The sequence below is a fragment of the Gobio gobio genome (assembly GCF_949357685.1).
Source record: "Gobio gobio genome assembly, chromosome: 13".
NCBI classification, from domain to species: domain Eukaryota; kingdom Metazoa; phylum Chordata; class Actinopteri; order Cypriniformes; family Gobionidae; genus Gobio; species Gobio gobio.
Window position 1 is genome coordinate 14,301,272 of NC_137106.1, and position 21,585 is coordinate 14,322,856.

The 21,585-nt window shown below is 37.6% G+C and overlaps 2 protein-coding genes across 5 annotated transcripts in view; both read left to right on the plus strand.

The window, feature by feature from the left end:
* The window catches only part of qkia (QKI, KH domain containing, RNA binding a), a 78,312-nt gene extending 70,330 nt beyond the window's left edge, over nucleotides 1–7,982 (plus strand). For all 4 annotated transcript variants that reach the window (XM_079833859.1, XM_079833861.1, XM_079833860.1 and 1 more), the window contains exons 7-8: nucleotides 5,064–5,138; nucleotides 6,136–7,982. In XM_079833859.1, the coding sequence (XP_079689985.1) occupies nucleotides 5,064–5,138; nucleotides 6,136–6,152 (92 nt within the window). In that variant the 3' untranslated portion in view covers nucleotides 6,153–7,982. The remainder of the gene's footprint in view (nucleotides 1–5,063; nucleotides 5,139–6,135) is intronic.
* LOC307136650 (procathepsin L-like) overlaps nucleotides 1–21,585 on the plus strand; it is a 1,021,532-nt gene that overhangs the window by 368,633 nt on the left and 631,314 nt on the right. The gene's annotated exons all lie outside the window — the stretch shown is intronic.

Genomic DNA, 21,585 nt, shown 5'->3' on the forward strand with positions numbered 1-21,585 from the left:
ACTGTCTAAAACAAGGTGTATTCGTCATTCTAAAAAAAATTTTTTTGCTGCTGCGTAAGAAGTCTTTTCTCAGGACACACACTCGCTCTCGCAGACAGTGGCGACATGCTTGCTTGCACACATCTTTTTTTTTTAGTCTCTCTTTTTTTCTTGCCGGAGACTTTGTCAGGCAGGCTACTGGTGGATCCCCTTGGATTTCTCCTGGCTTTTGAAATCATTTCTCTCTTCCCTGCTGTAGCAGGCCTTGGTACCGGTGCTGAGTGGCAGAGAGCGAGAGAGAAAGAGCCCAGAGTCCCATTGGGGATGTTCATTAAATTCTTCCACTATTCTCACTGTATCCAATTGTCTTATTTTTACCCTTGTGAACTTGAGTGCTCGACCCTATTCAGAGAGAATTACCCATACTCCCCTGCCTAGCGAGGGGCTTCTGCAAGCACTCGCAAAGAGGATAGATAATAACTATGTTTACATTTATTTGATTCATTTACAAATCAATTGTTTAACTGGACATGACAATCAATAGCATGACGTGCCACGTGTGCCAGCTGAATGTTTTGCTTGAAAAGCTTCAGTTTGTGCTCGTCTTTGATCCGATGGAGGGCTTTCTGAGTTCAGTTCACTGGATGTTGTACAGTTGGCACATTTGGGTCTTCTGCTGTTCTGTCAGTACGGTGATTCCACTTTTAAACTTAAACACTCACAAGCTTAGCAGCCTTTTATTTACTTATAGTATCGATCTGACATCAAACCACCCCCAGAACAGACCATGTTCTCTCTCGCTCTCTCTTTCACTCACTCGCTGGGCTTCTGTACAATCAGAAGTGATTTGCTGGACATCTGCTGTTGCAGCATAGCATGTAGGCGTATACACACACACACACACACACACACACACACACACACACACACACACACACACACACACACACACACACACACACACACACACACACACACACACACACACACACACACACACACACACACACACACACACACACACACACACACACACACACACACACACACACACACACACACACACACACACACACACACACACACACACACACACACACACACACACACACACACACACACACACACAATTAAAGGGAAATGTTAGTGCCTACAGAATTTCATTCAAAAAAAATTGTCCTTTCCTATTGTAGTTTTAAATATTTGGCTGATTGGGAGTCAGTGAATAGATTCTATCAGACAGTCATTCCTCTCCTGGTCCCACTCAATAAACATAAGACTGAAAAGGCTTCCTTCACCAAGCTGTCTCCAAGGTTTGTGCATGCCAAGAGTGGAAAAAAAACAACTGTGGCCATTTAATATTACATCAACCCATCTGATTATACAAAATTCTCATACTTTAATGCAAAATACAACCCTTCATATATTTTTCACTTTTATAACAAAATAACCTGTAAATCGTCTCACTGCATTAAGTGAAATTTGTTTTATCAGTTAGGTTGCATTCTAAAAGCTGATAATATAGATAATACTTTTAAAGAGATAGTTCACCCAAAAAGGAAAATGTTATGTTTATCTGCTTACCCCCAGGGCATCCAAGATATAGGTGACTTTGTTTCTTCAGTAGAACACAAATTAAGATTTTTAACTTCAACCGTTGCAGTCTGTCAGTCGTATAATACATGTGAATGGTAACATGCATCTATGAGAGTAAAAAACGTGCACATAGAAATTCATATTAAACCCTGTGGCTCGTGACCAAACCAAACAGTATTTTTATGTAATTTTCTTTTACCTCAAATACCCCACTATGTTCAACAGCCTTCAGCGCTCCCTTATGGTGAGTGAGGTCTGTACACGATATGGCGTAGAGATACGCGCAAGAGCTCACTTCCGGATCTCTATCTCTACGCCATATCGTGTACAGACCTCACTCACTGGAAGTGATCGCGTGCTGAAGGCTGTTCGACATAGTGGGGTATTTGAGGTAAAAAATTATATAAATACCATTTGGTTTCGCGCACAAACCGATCGTTTCGACATCAATGTGTTGTCACAAGCCGCAGGGTTTAATATGGATTTCTCTGTGCATGTTTTTTTACTCTCATAGAAGCATGTTACCATTCACATGCATTATACGGCTGACAGACTGCAACGGTTGGAGTTAAAAATCGATTTGAGTTCTACTGAAGAAACAAAGTCACCTACATCTTGGATGCCCTCACGGGTAAGGAGATAAACGTCAAATTTTCATTTTTGGGTGAACTATCCCCAGTGTTGGACAAGTTACTGAAAATTTGTTAGTTACTAGTTACTCTTTTTAAAAGGAATTGAATTACTTTACCAATTACTGAATATCAAAAGTAATTAGTTACAAGGGAAAGTAACTTTTAAGTTACTTTTATGTCTGCATTTTAAATGTAAATATGAGCAGTACTGAACAGTCAAACACAATAAACATAATTTTTAGACCTATTTATTGTAATCAACAGGGCAAAAGGCCTTCAAATCAAGCAGTAGTATAGTGTTTAGTGTCCAGCAGCAGCTGCAAGCATTCCCTCGGCACAGCTGGGAGAGTATACTGGGACAGTTATGGCCTTTTTACACCTGCTCACTTCATTTGTTTTCACTGACCAGATATCTATCCGATTGTGAAAAGACCAGAAGTAAATGCCTTCTGTGAATATTTTTTTTTTTTTTTCCGAGACTTAAATCCGATCACTCAAACAACCAATTCAGAAGGTGCAACACGCTTCGCCGCAAATGAGTAAAGCAAGCCAACACACAAACTGCCGCAAGTGAAACTGAAAGTAAGTCTTATGCTCAAAAACACAATCATCTTCATTAAAACTAATGAGACTAAATGATCTTAGCAGTGCTTAGTTCGCTCTCTCATATTGCGGCCGTTGATCTTTTAACTGATAGGCTAAATAAAATGCAGCTCATATCTTTTGCTTTCGTTGATGTGAACGCCGTTAAATGTGCATATAGCGAGGGAATTGAAGATCGAATTATATTCGTTTTACGGAGAGGTGTAAGGTAAGACAACCTGCATGTTTTTATTTTTATTTTTTTAGATTGTAGCCCGTTTCGTTTGAGAGCGCCAACGCCTAACCTCAACTTATAAAAAATGCCTTTTTGGTGGTGGTGGGGATAGTAGTTTAAACTAACATTGTGATGCTTGAAGTGTTTGATATCTATGGATTTTATTATAGGCAAGACAAGTCAAGTGTTGATTTGAGAGGCTAAAGCGTTGGGTTAACTCACTGTCAGCCGCTTGGTCGTCACTTTAAAAACAACTTTTTTTAACAAAAAAAAAATGCTCCAAACATTTTTTCTAAATTAACTTAATAAAGAAACTAAACGAAAACTACTTTGACATTAAAAACAAAACTGAACTATTTTAATGACAGCAACAATGTGTAATAGGGAGGATAAAAAAGAAAGAAAGAAAAAAAAACACGGGACAGGCTAGGACCTAGATCTGAGCTTCTTGTCTGCAAGCGTACATTTTTCACAAAATAGAGTAACGCGAGTAACAAACTCATTTAAATTTCAGTAATTGTAATTGCGTTACTTGAATAAAAAAATATTTAGTTACTTGCGCGTTACCGCTAAAAGTAGTGGAATTACAGTGACGCGTTACTCCCAACACTGACTATCCCTTTAAATGTTCATTTGGGTCTGACACCAAGAATATTAACAACTGCCAGCTCTACATTACATTTACATTTAATTATTTAGCAGACGCTTTTATCCAAAGTAACGTACATGAGGAGAGCAATAGAAGCAGTCAAACCAACAACAGAGCAACAATATGCAAATGCTGTGACCAGTCCCAGTTATTCCAGCACAATACACATAGAAAGACGTAATTTTTTTAAAATAATATAGAATAGTAAGTGTTAGTATTAATGAGTCAAGTGTTGACAAGATCATCAGTTTCTTAAAAATGGATAAAGCCTCGGGTTGAGAGAGGCAGGTTCCACCAGCAGAGAACAGTCCAAGTAAAGGTCTGTGAAAGTGATTTTGTGCCTCTTTGGCATGGTACCATGAGGCGCTGTCCACTTGCAGAACACAAGCTTCTGGATGACATGTAGGTCTAAAGTAATGAGTATAGGTATAAGGGTGCAGAGCCAGTGGATGTTCTGTAGGCAAACATCAGTTCCTTAAATTTGATGCATCTGTTCACTATTCATTATTTGAATTCCAAATCTATCTGGAATTCTGTTCCAAGCACATTATTCAACATATATATTTTATTGATTTGACTTTAGAGAGCAATTAACATTGCATAAAAGTAAAACAACTCCTCGTTCATGTGTGCAAATAAATGTTCACTTTTTTACAATTTATATTTGCTCTTTGTTGAATAGACCTTCACCATGGAAGCAATTACTACTCCACTGTCAACAGTTTTCAGATTGTTTCAATTGTACTGTGTGTTACCTTTGAGATGAACCTAGGAGATAATAATAATTTTTTCTTATGTATTCTTGTGAGCAGAGAGAGAGTTCCTATATTAGCCAGTTTATTAAAATGTAATAAAGGTGCTGTCATACAGTAATCACAGGGTGTCAAAACAATTTGCTAACAATTGCTTCCACTGTAGTAATTAGTTTTTTCCTAAAACACACCTTGTTTTTTTTAGCCATGATTCCTTGTCCGTCCGTCTCAAACAATCTTAGAATCTTGAGTCAAACCAATTACTATGTAATTTGTAAGTTGTAAATTATACATTAAATTCTGAGTTTTTTTGTATGCATTTATTTTACACTTGTATTTTTTAATGAATTTTTTACCCAATGTGTTGATTTATTGTGAATATGTAGAAAATATTTAAATTTAAATATAGCTGAGAATTCATGTAAAGCCTGTTTCACAGCTAGCCTGCTCAAATGAAGCCTAGTTTTGAATGGATCTCTTAATAAAAGGTCAAAGCGCTCTGTATTTCTCTGGTTTGTACAGTTCTGCTGCAGCGTTTGAGGCTGGTTGCATGGTCTAGCTGTGCTCCACAGGCTTTACATGTCTGTTTTTCTCACGGGCTGAAACATTTCTAACCTTATGGACCTGTTGTAATCTAGGTGCAATGGCTACTAAAGTGCGGAGACATGATTCACGGGTCCATCCTTACCAAAGGATAGTGACCGCAGACAGAGGTTAGTTAGAAAAGATACTTCTACCTTTTTTTTATTATTTGTATTGCATTATCTCTGAACGGGGGATCATACGCGTTTATATACACTGCATATATTTACTGTGGAAATATGTTTACATATGGAAAGCCTCTAGAAACACTCAGGTTTACGGAAACATGACTGTAACTGAATTAAATGCCGTTTGTTTAATAGCTTTATAAATCAGTGCATTCCTTAAATCTCTAGATCCAAAAATAGTTTGTATTCTTTGTTTGTGTTGCTTTGTTTTTTTTTCCTGATTTCTTTAAATCATTTAAATACAAAGAAGGGACTGGAATATGTTTCCGTTACCAGCAAAGCCATTGGCGAAGTGCTAAAGTTATTACCTCACAAAACATTTTTTTTGTCTCAGGTTAATCTCATCGGATTTTGTTTGTTCATCTCTTCAAGTGTAAAATGTACTTCACACCCAGTTATCTTTTAGTTTAACTGAAGGTACTATATAGCGTGAGTATTTTTTATAGCAGATGTGAATTTTTGAATCCTGTGTATACGTTCACTGAAAATAAAGAGAAAAATCCAAAGTGATATTTTGCGACCTTTTATCTGTTTATTTGCGTAACGTAGCTCTAGCTCTCTGATTCCCCCTCACAACTAATTACACTGTTCGTAACACGCATTTCGACTCGACACTAAAATGTTACTAGTTTTATTTGTGTGTATGTGTTTCTCGTTTGTCTACGTGATACCTCTCTGCTTTGGTTTGTGGGAACGTGGGGCATTTTAGCGCTTTAATTACATGTAATAACGTTCTGATTGAACTCTGATCATGATGTTAGTGTGTCATGATCATAACGAGGTTTAGCCTGTGTTTGTCTCTTGGCCATGGAATTCAGGGGTTAAACAGAGATTGCATTCATTTTGCTGTTAAAATGATGTCATTCCGGTCTCTTCCTGCTAACTAATATCTTTTCTACCTTTTTTTTTTTCTTTGTTGTTTTTGTTTCTAACCACCTAGCCGCCACCGGCAACTAACAAATGACCTCTGAACTCTGAACTCTTCACCCAATGATGAGCCGCCCAAGCCTGCCTGCTGATCAGATTAACTGGTAATTGCCTTTTGCTAGCCTGGTGGACGCAGAGAGAGAGGCACCTGTCCGAGCAGTGATCCTAACACAAACCAACATAAAACACAACAACCCTCCATACCAACACATTGTGTAGCGATAACAACGATGATATTTTATTATTTTATGTTGTTTTTTTATTTTTTATTAATATTTCTTTCTTTTTCTTTTTAAACCTCAAACGACTGGGTGGATGTTAACAGTGATGTTGCGTTACCCAAAAATCTGCACTGAAGTTTAAAAGCAATAAAGAAGCGTCTTCTGCTAATTCAGCCCTTAAATGCATTTATAATCACAAATCTCCAGTAAAAAAAAAAAAAAAAAAAAACATTGATGGCCCCACTTTTATCAGTCATGACGCTAAACGGGGCATCAGGATCCAGATTATTTCTATACGCTACCCCACCCATTTAAACTCGCTATGAATCAACAAAAGAAAAAGAAGGAAAGAAATCTGCACTCACACCAACTTGTGTATTTCCTGTCCTTCTCTGATGTAATCCTGTGTTTTTCAGTTGAGTTTTACTGTGCTGACACATTCTGGGTGTGCCTGTCCAGCTGACTTAGAGCATGGCTACAATGACAGACTGCAAAAAGCTTGTTTTGATTTCTTTGTTCTGTTACATCTCCCTATTTTATTTTTCTCGTGCTTCCATGTATCTTATTAGCGTTTGGCAATACTTGCAGATTTATACGTGCTGCTCGTTGCAGTGTCTGTGCCAGCTCAGTAGGGGGCAGTAGGCAGAGTCAGGCAGGGCAATAGCAGGAAAGATTGGGGTGAAGTGTTTTGGAGTCTTTTAATCTAGGATATTCAGGGTTGGACAGCTGGGATATGAACCGGAATCAGTTTACTGAACTATGCCATCCCAAAAACTCAACCCCCTCCCCACATACAGTGCCTGAACTTTCTACAAATCTTTCCTTGAATGAGCTGTGAGATAGAAGACAAAAAAAAACAAAACAAAAAAAACAAAAAACGACAAAGTATTATGTGTGCACATTTAGCCAAAGGGTTTCCATTTAATGAATTTCATATAAATATGAGTATGTATCTAACCGCCAAGGGTTCTGTCATTCTAGTCTAGAGTTTGAAAAGGTTTGGTGTCATGCCTGTATATCTATCTGTTCTAATAGCAAATCAAAAATGAATGGAAACGCTGATGAATTGTACCACAAGACGCTAATTTCTTTGAGGATGTACAAAAAAAAAGAACACTAAGGAAGATGAATGAGGTAGATAGAACGGGGGAGGGCATAACCTCACTGCTGTATGTACACACTTTTCTTTCTTTTGTTTCTGCTGATTTATCAACAAAAAAAAAAAATCTTAACATTCTCTCCCCCTCCCCGCCTTCCAAAAATGAGCAAATGGCAAATTGCAGGTGTTCTTGTACTTGCCTTTATGAACTTCAATTCACGAATGAGAGTTGTTTCGATTCGTATCAGATAGCCCATCCACAATGTGTCCTGCACACCCCCAGCTACTGAGCCCACTCTCTCATTTCTATACACCCTCTCAAGAAAACATAGGATGTGAAAGCCATGTCTGCCTGTTCGAATTGCTTTATACATACATGACATATATATAAAATGTATACAAATGTAGATATGTCATTGCATATTAAAATACAGAAAGATCAAAATTAGATACTTTTACAGGGTGCTGGAGAAGAAATATATATTTTTGGCAATTTTAGCTTTTTATACTTAACTTGCAGTTACAAAATATACGTAATACAAAAAAAAAAGGAAAAAAGATATATATAAAAACGTTTGTAGAATAGTACAGCAAAAGGTGGTCAAGAAATGTTGCGTGACTTTGGATACTATTGGACAGGGGGGGAAAAAAGCAGACCAAAATAGTCAAACCTTGGAATGTTGGAGGAATCGCATGATGTGAGAGGAGAAGAGTGCAGTTAGAGAGATAAGTGCCTTACCGACGGTCGTTTCTTTTTCCGAGTGTTACGTTCTGTTCAATAATATCCAGCACCGACTAGGAGAGTGCAGAGCGAGGGAGGGTTTGTGAAGAGGAAGCACCCCAAGAGAAACCACGAGGCTGTTGCAGTGTTGTGCCACTGAATCTATTCTATGCAAAGGAATAGCAGTCATTTGACCAGCTAACTATGTGCCATGATTCGTCTTCCCAAAACTAAGTTGAAGTCTTGTTGTTTTTCCCTTTAATCCTCATTTGAACCAAGTGTTTAATTTTCTCTTTATTTTATTGCATTATTATTCTTCTTATATTATGAGGACAAAATCAGCAATGCTGTCTATGTATTTGGTTACTGTGAGTTTTGTCAAGAACAACTGCCAATCATGATGTGGAAGTCTGCCAGGTGTTTCTAAAAGAAATGGTTTAATTGGACTTCACCTCCTTTTGTTTCAAGACTTGCAAACTGGAAACGTTCAATCATTGCCTCAACTTTTGTGTTTTATGCCAAGGAAGTGCATTTTTTATTTATTTTTTTCCTAAGACCGGGAGAAAGAAGGGCAGAAGGAAACGAAGTATTTAGCTCACTCTAGGAAAGCCCTGAAATATGTAGCTTTACAGTGCACTGATCTGAGAAGAACAAATAATACAGGGGGTGAGAAAATACAGCGATTTATTAAAAGTATTACTGAGGGGAAGGTCACGAGGATATCCGTCTGCTGCCGCGTCAGTGCCAAACCTGAACAGTCACACTCACGAGCCACAGTATCAAATCACGAACAAAGATCAAATCTCCCCCGAGCAGTTTTCAATCGTTGAAACAACCGGAGGTGTTCATCAGATTGAATAAGATCACGCTCGACTTTGTGTCCTGTAACCCTGGCAGGCTCTGGTTTTTAGTCTTGTTCTTCACTTTTGTTACACAAAAAAGGTCAATGTCTTTTTTTTTTCTCTTCTCAGTGTTAGATATGTGTTTTTTTTAAAACATTGAAATAATGAAATGCAATATTAGAGAGGAGAAGAGACGACTACAGAGAAATGGACAGTATTAAATGAATCCCCTCTGCCATGTTACTACATGCTGTTAATGTTTTGGACTTGGGTTATGTCTATCAGGTGTACGGAGAAATCTGTTCTCTTCTGCCTGCCTACTACATGTGTAATGATGTAAATTACAGCCATTGTTACAGGTTTCTAATGTATTTTTCTAACTTCATTTTCTATGTACAAGTCATTTTTTTCTGATCTCCTTTTGTGATGAAACCCACTACACTATTTTTTTTTTTTTTTCCATGTCCTCTCTCCTCCTCTGCCCTCCCTCTCGGCCCAATCTTTACTCAGATCTGTCTCTCATTGGGAGCGTTGCCTTTTCCTAGTTATTTTGTGTTCTTGCCGAATCTTTAGCTTGTTTAACTCATTAGCGACTTATTAGTTCCTCTTGTCATAGGTATTTTTACATGCTTGCATTTAGTTTTTATGGTGTATGCTGTTATTTTTTTCTTATTAACCTCCTTGGCATTTATTTTAATAAAACATTCTTAGTAAGAATTTTACTAACTTGCTGATATTATTTTGTGTTGTGTTCTTTTTTTTAACCAGTTTAATGAATCTACTACCTTGGTCTGGTTCACGGACTAACACGATTAAATCTGGTGTGTGAACACCCTCACAGTTTCTCACAGATAAACACTCACTCACTCACTCACTCACTCACTCACAAACTCACACGCATTGTTCAGAGGTCCATACACATTTAGTTCACACACACACTCACTTCCACGCAGTCTAACTGGTAAATGTGCACGAGGCAGTCCGTCCTTCACTCTGCTCCTGCACTCTCATCTTTGTCGCTGTAGAAATCTTCCCAAGCGCGTGCTGCCATGCCTTGTCTGCCTCACTGTTCACGCAGTTTATTGGTGCTACTGGTGTTTCCTTTTGTTTTGTTTGGGGGGAAAACGCTGCTTTCTGTAGAACTGGATGTAATTGGGATTTTGATCAATGTAGAGTTAGCACATAACTGTTACAAAACCCGAGAATAACTGGAAGTATTTGGTTGAATTTATAGGCTCTGAACTGTAATTTTTCTTTTGAAAAAGTAAATAATGTCCAGCAATGACCTGGTGGCATTTACTGCCGCTTGTCGAATGTATCGTTTTAGCGTGACTTATCACGTTCCCATGTAAGTGCAAATGAATGTCCATCCTGCCCAAAATTCTTTAGTGCATCTGATCTCGACTCTGCTCCTTCATTCAGTCTTCATATGTAACGGGTCATATGGAGTTTTTGAAGGTGGTTTGACCTGCAGAGGCGGCGGTGAGTTTGTGTCTGGAGGGGCTGCTGGCTGTTTGCTTTCACACCTAAGCGGACAAAAGTACTAACCCTTGTAGGAACTGCTTGGGTCTTGTTGCCATGGAGACTAAAGGCAGTGTGCCCACTGTATGAGATATTTAGGATAAGTGAAATTTAATTTTCTTTTTATTTATGCAGTATTTTCTACGGGGAAATGTTTTGTAAACACAACCTAAGCACAATATGTACTGTTTTTCTTTTCTTTCTTTTTTTGTTCTTTTGTCCTCATCCTAAATTTTTTTTACTCATTTGAAATGCATTGCAACTGCACAAATAAAAAGTGTGTTTTTAGACTGTTTTCATCCCACTGAGTGACGCTTCAGAATGAAAAAACATGCGTTAAATGTTGACTGACTGAAGTTGTATTAATCTTCATTTTGAAGAGCGATTAACAAAGCCTTAATATTATATTAATAAAGGGAAGGTTTCTCAAGCAAAAAAAAAAAAGCCCTCAGGAAATGTTTTCTCACAGGTCACAATCACCAGCTTCTAATTGGTTAATTAAGCAATTATTTTAATAACTCATCTGATTTTTGATGCACCTGTACTTTAAGCCAAACTGAGTTATATAATTTGAATGATTTGTAGTTGGAGCATATACAAGAGTTTCTGTGTGGAGAGCTGTTGCATATTTCTCAATGGCCTGTTAGAAGTAAAACCTTATGAATAATAAAAAAGAGCTTCAGTGCAAGAGTGTTTTCTTTTGTTTTTAAAGAGACTTTGTTGCTGAAATGTCCCCCCAAACGTTCCAGTTTGTTTTTCAAAAACGGTTATCGACACCTCACTTGTTTCCAAAAATCAGGTTTGTCAGATATTTCTGATATGCAGCCTTTTTTTCTTTTTTCTATTCAGTAATACTTTTATGTCCATTTTGCTAATAATATATTGAATTCATAATTATAATTGTATTTTTCATAAATAAAAACAGAGTATACATCAAAGTGTGCAAAAATTGAAATATCAGTCTTCGTGTAGTTTTTCTATTGTGTAAAAAAAAAAGTACGAGATGAAACCGAACTTGTGAAAAGACGAGCTGTGATTCATGTAATGTGTGAAATAAAGGGCTGTGTCTGATTGTTTGTAAGAAAAGAGTTTTATTTAGACCTTCGCTGAGGACATCAGATCAAGCTCGCTGCAGTTTTGAATGTGTAGCCTTGTGCTCAGGTAAGTTACATTCAATTAAAGAAAGGCAGTCAGTTTAAATGTCACAGGTTTATTTGCTGTACCGTGTAATGAAGTAGATTCTGTGAAGTCTGACCTGTAGGGCTGAAACTGATGGATGTTATTTGTGCTTACTGCGAACTTGATGCAGACTCTAAAATGCAATCTAAAAATAATCTACAGTCCTGGTCCAAAATTAATGGCACCCTTGGTATGTGAACAAAGAAGCCTGTGGAAATCTGCATTGTTAATCCTTTTGATATTTTAGTATGAAATGTTTTTTCTCTAATACACATTGGCCACAATTAATGGCACCCTTTTATTCAATACCCTTTGCAACCTCCTTTTGCCAAGATAACAGCTCTGAGTCTTCTATAATGCCTGATGAGTTTGGAGAACCCCTGACGGAATCAGTGACCATTCCTTCATACAGAACCTCTCCAGATCCAAGTTTTCTATGGGGTTTTAGAACCTTCATTTTGTGCTTAGTGACCCATTTTTGTTTGTTTTGGATCATAGGCCTGATGGTAGATCCAACCATTGTAAGATTAGCCTATTGTACGATTTCTAGCAGATGCTGTCAAGTTTAGATTTTGTATTATCTTTTAATATTTGATAGAATCCATGATGCTAACTCTGGCAGAAAAATAGGCCCACAACATTAAAGATCCAGCAGTATATTTATATTGGGGTATTGGGGTATTTTTTATTCATGTTTGTACCAAACCCATCAGGTGGGTTTGCTGCCACGCGTTTTTATTTTATTTATTTTTTTCGCCAGAACTCCCTCCGTATTCAAAGATTAACTGCCGCAACGTATGACTAGCACGTAACATAAGTGTTTTGAACTGCGAGAGGCGTTACACAAGTTGAACACAGAAGGCGGACTGGCAGAAACTAAATATTTTACTTTATAAAGTTCTAAATATGGATATTTTTCTTACAAAACCCCATCGATTTGCTTCAGAAGGCCTTTATTAACCCCCCGGAGCCGTGTGAAGTACGTTTATGATGGATGGATGCACTTTTTTTGAGCTTCAAACTCATGGGCCTATTCACTGCCATTATAATGTTTGGAAGAGCCAGGATATTTATTACTATAACTCAGATTGTGTTCATCAGAAAGAAGAAAGTCATATACACCTAGGATGGCTTGAGGGCGAGTAAATCATGGTGTAATTTTCATTTTAAAGTGAACTAATCCTTTAAGCTATTTTCTTTCTCTCAGCCACTTTCTATTTTGTGAAGCTCAACTATCTTTTGCTATATTCTTTGGTTTTACTCATTCTGATGGACGATGGGAATAGTGATTAAGGGAATTTGGCCTTTGTGTTGCTTAATATTTATACTCCTGTGGAAAAAATGACTGAACCCTGGTATGCTAAACAAATTTGAAATGGGAGAGATATTTCATACTTCAGAGATATTTTAATCATAATAATGTCTATTTTTTTTTTTTGCCAATGTGTATTATCAAAAAAACATTTGGTAACACTTTAGTGTCCAATTTTCACTATCAACTACTGTAGTTGATTATTAGCATACATACAGTGGCAAGAAAAAGTATGTATGTATATACTCACAGAATCTGTGAAAATGTGAATAATTTTAACTAAATAAAAGAGATCATACAAAATGCATGCTATTTTTTATTTAATACTGTCCTGAGATATTTTGCCTAAAAAATATTTACATATTGTCCACAAGACAAAAAAATAGCTGAATTTATTAAAATAACCCCGTTCAAAAGTTTATGAACCATTAATTCTCAATACTGCATGTCGGGATGATCCACGGCTGTTTTTTGTTTGTTTTGTGATGGTTGTTCTTGAGTCGCTTATTTGTCCTGAGCAGTTAAACTGCCCACCGTTCTTCAGAAAAATCCTCCAGGTCCTGCACATTCTTCAGTTTTCCAGCATCTTTTGCATGTTTGAACCCTCTCCAGCAGGGACGGTATGATTTTGAGATCCACCTTTTCAAACTGAGGACAATTGAGGGACTCAAACACAACTACTAAAAATAGGTTGAAACATTCACTGATGCTCCAGAAGAAAACAACGCATTAAGAGTGAATGTCACCTAGTGTTATTAGATTATGCCTGATCGGTGTATATACACACTGATAAGATGTCAGACATTCAAGTGTTTGTCCACGACACTTTTGTACCTTTTGGGTCTATTCGCCTCATGAAATATATAATTCTAGTGAATTTACCCTTGCTTTACATTGATCTGACATAATGTAATGGCACATGAATACTTAAAAAGGGGGTCTGTAGATTAAGTCAAGTTTATAATAGATTTTAAACGATCTTTCTTACTTAAACTATGTCTCTCAATCATTGCCCCATTGCTAGGCTGTACTTTAGCTCTCCACTGTCTTTTGCTCTGGGTGAGAGTTTTTTTGTTTGTTTTTTTTTAAAATATATTTATATAAAGGTGGAAGTCAGTTTTGGCCAGCTGAAGTTGAGAGATCAAAAGAGTATTTGTAACTGGAGCAGCTGGCAGCTTTATCAAAGCAAGAAAGAGAGGAAGAGAGGGGGGTGTCGCAAGTAACAAATGTTCCCAGTTCCTGCAGAATAAATCAGGAGCATTCATCAGGACACAGCTGTGTGTGGTGTGTGTATTTCTGTGTGTGAAGGAGAGAGATGCTCTGTTCTATGTGTTTTTGGCATCTCTTGGAGGCTGATGAATAGTGTCTTGTGCTTCAGGTCTCAATGACCAGCTGGTGTGTAAGAACGTCTACCATTCCAAATCCTGTTTATTGAGAGAAAGAGCATGCTATTTGTTGCAATGCCATGAACCCCCAAATAATGGTCTCTCAGAATCAGAATGGTCAAAATATTATAAATAGAATTAGGGGGGTTATTGGGTCTGTTTGTGTACATTAGCCTACATCAGTGATCTAGATATTAACTATAAGAAAACTATTAAAACCGTTTTCGTCCATTTTTAAGGCTGAAATAAAATATAAATATTAAATGACAAACTTAAATGAAAATTAAACATTTTGCCTTGACTAGCTGTAGTCTCACGCTGAAGTCCCGTGGGAACTCAGTTGTAGCTGGATAAAGGCAAATAGTCCAGGTGGGAGGAGCTGCGGAATCTTGAGGTCATGAAAAGAAAGACGATGAAAATGTAAATTCTTGTTTTTTCGCATTCTGTTGCCACAATTCGGAACGGCACAAACGCGAACCATTTCTTCTTCACTTGTGAGCCGTTCATCACTCTTCACACACACGACGCTCCTCCCACCTGGACTATTAGCCTTTTCCGGCTACAACTGGGTTTCCACGGGACTTCAGCGCAAGACTACAGCGAGCCATCTAAAAAACTCTTTAGGTGAATTTAAACAACGTTGTCATGTAAGGGCCCTGTTCATGTTGGACAGACATATTAATTGCATTTTGTGTCTGTTAAGAGGCACAAAGACACTCTTTATGTATATGCCCCCATAACTGCCTTGTTAGCTGAGTGGAAGCTCTGGGCATTAAAGGAACACTCCACTTTTTAAAAAAAAATAAAAAAATAGGCTCATTTTACAAGTCCCCTAGAGTTAAATAGTTGAGTTTTACCGTTTTTGAATCCATTCAGCTGATCTTTGTATCTGGCGGTAGCACTTTTAGCAAAGCTTAGCATACATCATTGATTCTAAACAGTCCATTAGCATCTCATTCAAAAAATGACCAAAGACACTTTCAATATTTTTCCTATTTAAAACTTGACTCTTCTACAGTTACATCGTGTGCTAAGACAAACTGAAAATGAAAAATTGCGATTTTCTACACCTAACGTTATATGGCTGGGGAACTACTTTCTCATTCCTGCGTAATAGTCGCGGATCTTCGCGGCCGTACCATCTATGCTAAAAGTGCTACCGTCAGATACAAAGATCGGCTGAATGGATTCAAAAACGTTAAAACTCAACTATTTAACTCTAGGGGACTTGTAAAATTTGCCTATTTTCAAAAAAAGTGGAGTGTTCCTTTAACTGTAACAGCTCCGTGTTGCAAGCACCAATCCGGTTCGTTTTTTTTTCTATAGACAGTACTCACAAAGGTATAACGATCAAGATTAACTTAAAAATTCCCCGGAGTTCTCCTTTAAGTACTAAAATTGCTAAAACTGAAATGTAAATTAAGGGGCCATTTACATGACACTGTTTCAACTAAAATACATACATGCACATACATATTAGTTTCAGTATATAGGCGCTCAATGTTTCTTTACAAAATGACATCAACTACTGGCCTGTCATGCATAATACAGTATTTTTTGTTGTTTTTGCGGATCCGTGTAAATGTGAATATTTTTGACAACATTGTCGTCTGTATGAGAAAAACACAAAGGAAAAAACGTTCCGTTTTTAGTTCATCGTTGTTGTGTAAACATACCCTCAAGCTAAATTAATAAAAACAACAAACAATAAAATGAAACAATTAAAAAAAAATTACATATATATATATATATATATATATAGGCCTATCTTTATATCCATTTTTGCCCAGCGTTACATTAGCCTATATGATCATGCTCTTATTCATGTAAATGCATCTAAGCGCGACAAGACAGAAGAGAATGCGCTGTTTGGCAGTGTCCTGTCTGTGTGGGTGCGTCTGTCAGCTCATTGGTACACCCTGACACACACACACACACTCGACGCACAGACAAACTCGCGTAAGTCTCGTGCACACATCGAGTTCTCTTTCGCTCTTGAACAAACAATAACAACAACACCACAGAGAATTTTGCCAAAAATGCTAGTTTTGTCGAGTATTCTCATATTAGGCGTCTTAAATGAGTTAAATAACGTCTTAAATTAACTTGTGAGAAAATGAGATGCACGCGTCATGTTCGGCAACGGCTGATCTTAAAGTGACAGGAGCACTGATGATGCCATTAATGTTCATCAAAGAATAACGGGAACAGAGAAAAGTGTAGCTTTAGTGATGATTAATCTATATTTCATTTAATATTTATGCAGTTAAGAAAGCTGTTTGATAACTATTACGTTTCTATATATGTCTAACAGGGAAGGACAGGTAAATATAACATTTATTATAATGGGTTTATGTAAAGATTGTTTTAAGTTCAATTAAATTAAAACTTGTTTTTTTTAAAGCCTAATAAATGTTGAAATTGGGAGCTTTCAGTTATACTGTAATGTAACGTCATTAATGTTTAATAGAGACATTAGTATCAGTGATTCTGGCCTTCATTCATAAAAAGATGCCATTACAACACATATTTAAAATATGCTGTCTTTAAATTGTTTCTACATTAATTTGGAGAGTAACTGAAATTAATACAATATCAAAATATTAAAAACTTGTGTAATTAATTACAGAAAAAATTTGATTAAGTTTAATTAATTAATTTAAAAAAATGTAATCGATTCCCAGAATACGCAGGTAACTTTTAGTTAGTTTACGTATCATAATGTTATTTTTAAAATTTTCATCTAGATTGATTATGAAAAGTGAACAGCATGAGCAAGATAGGACACATCATAAGATGTGCAATATGATGGGAGACATGGAGTGGGTCAGAAATTATTTTGACTACTTCATCAAGTTTTCTTTTGTATAAATTTTATCTTAATTTTGATCAATGTTTCATCATCCAATTGTCTGGATTTAATAAATAATAAGCAAATATAGCAGACAATAATCATGACTTGGAGGCGCCGGCGCGATCACCTGCATTGCATGTGAACTGGAGTGCATCTCATTATGTATAACAAAACTCTACTACTTGCCTCACGACATGAGAAATAGGTCTATAGAAAACTTGTTCTTTGTGGCAATCTTTATGCGTGCGCTTGAGTGCGGAATAGGCTAATATATTACTTAAACGCTCATTATGGTATATAATTAAATTATTATTAATAAAAGTGCTTAGTCGACTAATAGCTTAAATGAACAACTACTAGTCCAGTAGAAAAAAAAACATAATCAGGGGCAGCACTTCTTCTTTCACATATTTTCGAACCAGCATGTCACAAAGGGCATTCTGGGTTGAGTGAACGGAGCGTATTATTAAATTGTAGACAAAGAATCTGTATGGCTAGGTTGGCTTGTATGTTTGGTGTGGAATGGGTGTGGTAGGGGGGCTCAGCCTCATATTCTTTCATAGGGCCCAAAATTGCTTGCGGTGCCCCTGGGGACCATATTTACATTTTTCTTTCTTTCTTGGTTAAAGGTGAACTATGTAGGATTTTTGCAGTAAAATATCCAGAAACCACCAGGCCAGTGTTATATATTTTGTTCAGTTGAGTACTTAGAATATCCCAAATGTTTTCAACTATTTGTAAATCGTGAGAAAATTGCTATTTTAACCAAGGAACCGGGACGTGTGAGCTATGCGTGTGAGGGAGTCGCCTGTCGATTGCGTCATATCTGCGTCACCCTCGGTCTCCGGTTTTATTCAGTGAAGCGCTTTACTCTCACTGCATTGTGAACAAGTGTCATAGCAGCCGCCGAGCGAACGTCATAACTTCCTTTTCAACACACTCAGATATATCTAATACGATAAACAGAGTTGCGTTACCTCAAACTCATGACTGGAAAAGAGGAAGTTGCGCCGGCAACCGTGTCATAATAAAAGTCCCGCCAGCGACTATGCCATAATAACAGTCCCGCTCTTCAATCGCTCCTGCGGCCTTGCTCATCTCCACAACACTCGGTCCTGCTCTGCTTCACTACAGTAATGTTAATAATCGCATCCATGAACATGATTTCTGCCCGAGTCCTATCCTGACTGTTTTCCACCGGCTGTGAGGTGAAGACCACATGTCCCGAGATTCTGTGCTCAAACGTGCCGTCATCAAACTACGCCTTTGTTTTGAACAGGCGACCTCTAGTGGACGGAAAAGTTACATAGTGTAGCTTTAAAGGGTTAGTTCACCCAAAAATGAAAATTCTGTCATTAATTACTCACCCTCATGTCGTTGGACACCCGTAAGACCTCCGTTCATATTCGGAACACAAATGAAGATATTTTAGTTGAAAGCTGATGGCTGAGAAAGGCTTCACACAGGCTTCCATTGGCATTCAGTACATTGACACTTCCAAGATCCATGAAAGGCACTTAAAACGTCGTTACAAAGTCTATCTCACCACAGTGGCTCTACAATAATCATACAATGCGACGACAATAGTTTTTGTGCGCAAAAAAAAATCAAAATAACACCTTTATCCAACTTGTTCTCGACTTCCGTGTGTGCCTCCACGACGCATGCGCGAGAATATGACGTAGCGCCGGTGTTCGGGAATCGATGAAATACACACTTAAGCCCCATTTTGAGCACTACGCCGAGACCTAAAGCACGATCAATGTAGAATCCAACAGCTTAGACACGCGCGTCTTCCTCTGCTCGTAAACAAATCGCTTCTGGGTCATATGTCCGAACGCCGGATCTGCGTCATATTCTCGCGCATGCGTCGTGGAGGCATACACGGAAGTCGAGAACAAGTTGGATAAAGGTGTTATTTTGATTTTTTTTTGCGCACAAAAACTATTGTCGTCGCATCGTAAGATTATTGTAGAGCCACTGTGGTGAGATAGACTTTGTAACGACGTTTTAAGTGCCTTTCATGGATCTTGGAAGTGTCAATGTACTGAATGCCAATAGAGGCCTGATTGAAGCCTTTCTCAGCCATCAGCTTTCAACTAAAATATCTCCATTTGTGTTCCGAATATGAACGGAGGACTTACGGGTGTCCAACGACATGAGGGTGAGTAATTAATGACAGAATTTTCATTTTTGGGTGAACTAACCCTTTAATACATTTGCTTCACGTTCTGATTCCACATAATAACCATACGTACATATAAGCCTACATGTACACTGAATTGGTCATTTGTGAATATTAATTAAAATATTGACACAAAAAAAAACAATTACCCCTCATTTAGCATTTTCTTTCGCTGACTGTATTGGAATCAATAGACTTGTGCGCGATCATTTACTTCTTGAAGCAGTCCGTGAAGAGTACGACTGACTGATTGACAGAAGAGCGGGCTGTTGTGGGAGGTGTTTAAGTCTAAAGTCATTTTTTTTTCACACAGGAAGAAGTGAATAACAAACTGTCTTAACTGGATGTTATTTGTCTGTGTCCGAATGGTGTTCATTTTCAGAGGCTGAGAAGCCTGTAATATGATTCGCTACAATTAACACTCCTGTTGACTTGCTCTCTATAAAGCAGACGGACTGTGCATTAACAGCTGCTCCTCTCTCTCTTTTTCCATCTCGCTCGCTCTCCATCATTTCGCTTCATGATAAATGAGCATTTTGTCCCTGACTGTGTGCTTCCTCTATTCCTCTAATTAATCTGTTTGGTGGGTGTAAACATTAAACTCCATGCTCCTCTATCTTAGATTAATCTCTCTTGTCAAAGATGCTTCTTCACAGAGAGCGCGGAAAGAAAGTGTTCCCAGAGGGCGGACAAGGTCTTAGATGTTCAAAGGGGCCGTTCATAGGACACTCTCTTGTGTTAAAAAAAAAGAAAAGAAAAAAAGCTGCTAGATGGAGTGAAATGGCATCTTACAAATGTGGCACTCATGTGTACGATGCCGGGCAGCTATTTTCTTTGTAAGTATATCTATTTGAATGGGAAAGACCAAAAATCTCCAAAACATCTGTATTTAAATAACATTAAAAAAAATCATCAATAAAAATGATGGCAACGAATAACTCTTAAATGTTACTTTTTTATGAAATCATGCTACTGGTCAGGCTGGTCCATTTAAAGATAAACTAGGGCTTTTTCCCAGTTGTATTAAGAATAAATGTACTCCAAATTGATGTCATCATGCACTCTAGTAATACTACTTGTATGTGTGCCAAATTTGTTTTGTAAGAATATTTCTGCCTGTTAAAGGTACAGTATGTAATTTTCACTGCTAGAAGTCACTTATTCAAAACAATAACAAAGGTGTCGCTTGATGATGCCGTGAAGGAGCGTGAAATCATGGGAGATGTCGAAGTTGGGAAGTCATGGGAAGTTGCCTTCACAAAGCTAATGTAAAAGGCTAATGTATTAAAGTTTTATGAACATTACTCTGGTATGAAGCAGGGCGGGGCTGAGAGCGGAACAAGGCCGATGGAGTGAATGCTAATGTGAGACAACTGAGTGACACACCAGCCCCAAGTCCCATGGAGGAGCTCCACTTACGTTGCTATTTTTATTATGCTTATATGCCGAAGTTGCCTGCTGCCGCTCCTTTCATTATGTCGTCTATTTCAATTAAAGTTACACATAATATATTAAAGTGGAGGTAGGACCGGAAATCCAGGGTAACGCGGATATGACATCATTGATAGGCGACGCGATGACATGGGCCGTTACACTGTTTTAAAATTGCAAATTTCTCTGGATATAAACATTGTTGGAAACATTTGGGATAATGCAAGTACATTATTGAACAAAATATATAACATTGTGCTAGTATTTTTGGATATTTTAAAGTGCCTCTATTATGCTATTTTAAATGTGTGCCTAATTTTGATTTGGAGGTCTCCTACAACAGGTTTACATGCATCAAAGGTAAAAAACGCTTTCATTTTCACATAATATACATTGCACATCACCACATTTAATTTATTTTTAGTTAATGTAATCGTTTTCAAAAGCTTGCACTTTGAAGCCCCCCAAAACCACATTGTTGTGTAAATGAATGGTCAAAATGCATAAAAGGTTTTCCATTTTCAGTTGAAAACGGTGTCGTGTAAACATTAGCGGTCGACCGATAGTGGATTTTACCGATACCGATAACTAGGTTGGACCGCAGTTGCCGATAACCGATTAATCGAAAGATGGCCTTATTCCAAAGATGGCGCCGCCGTGCTCGGTCGCCGTTCAGGTCGCTCCGCTAAGACTTTGCTTTTATTTATTATTCT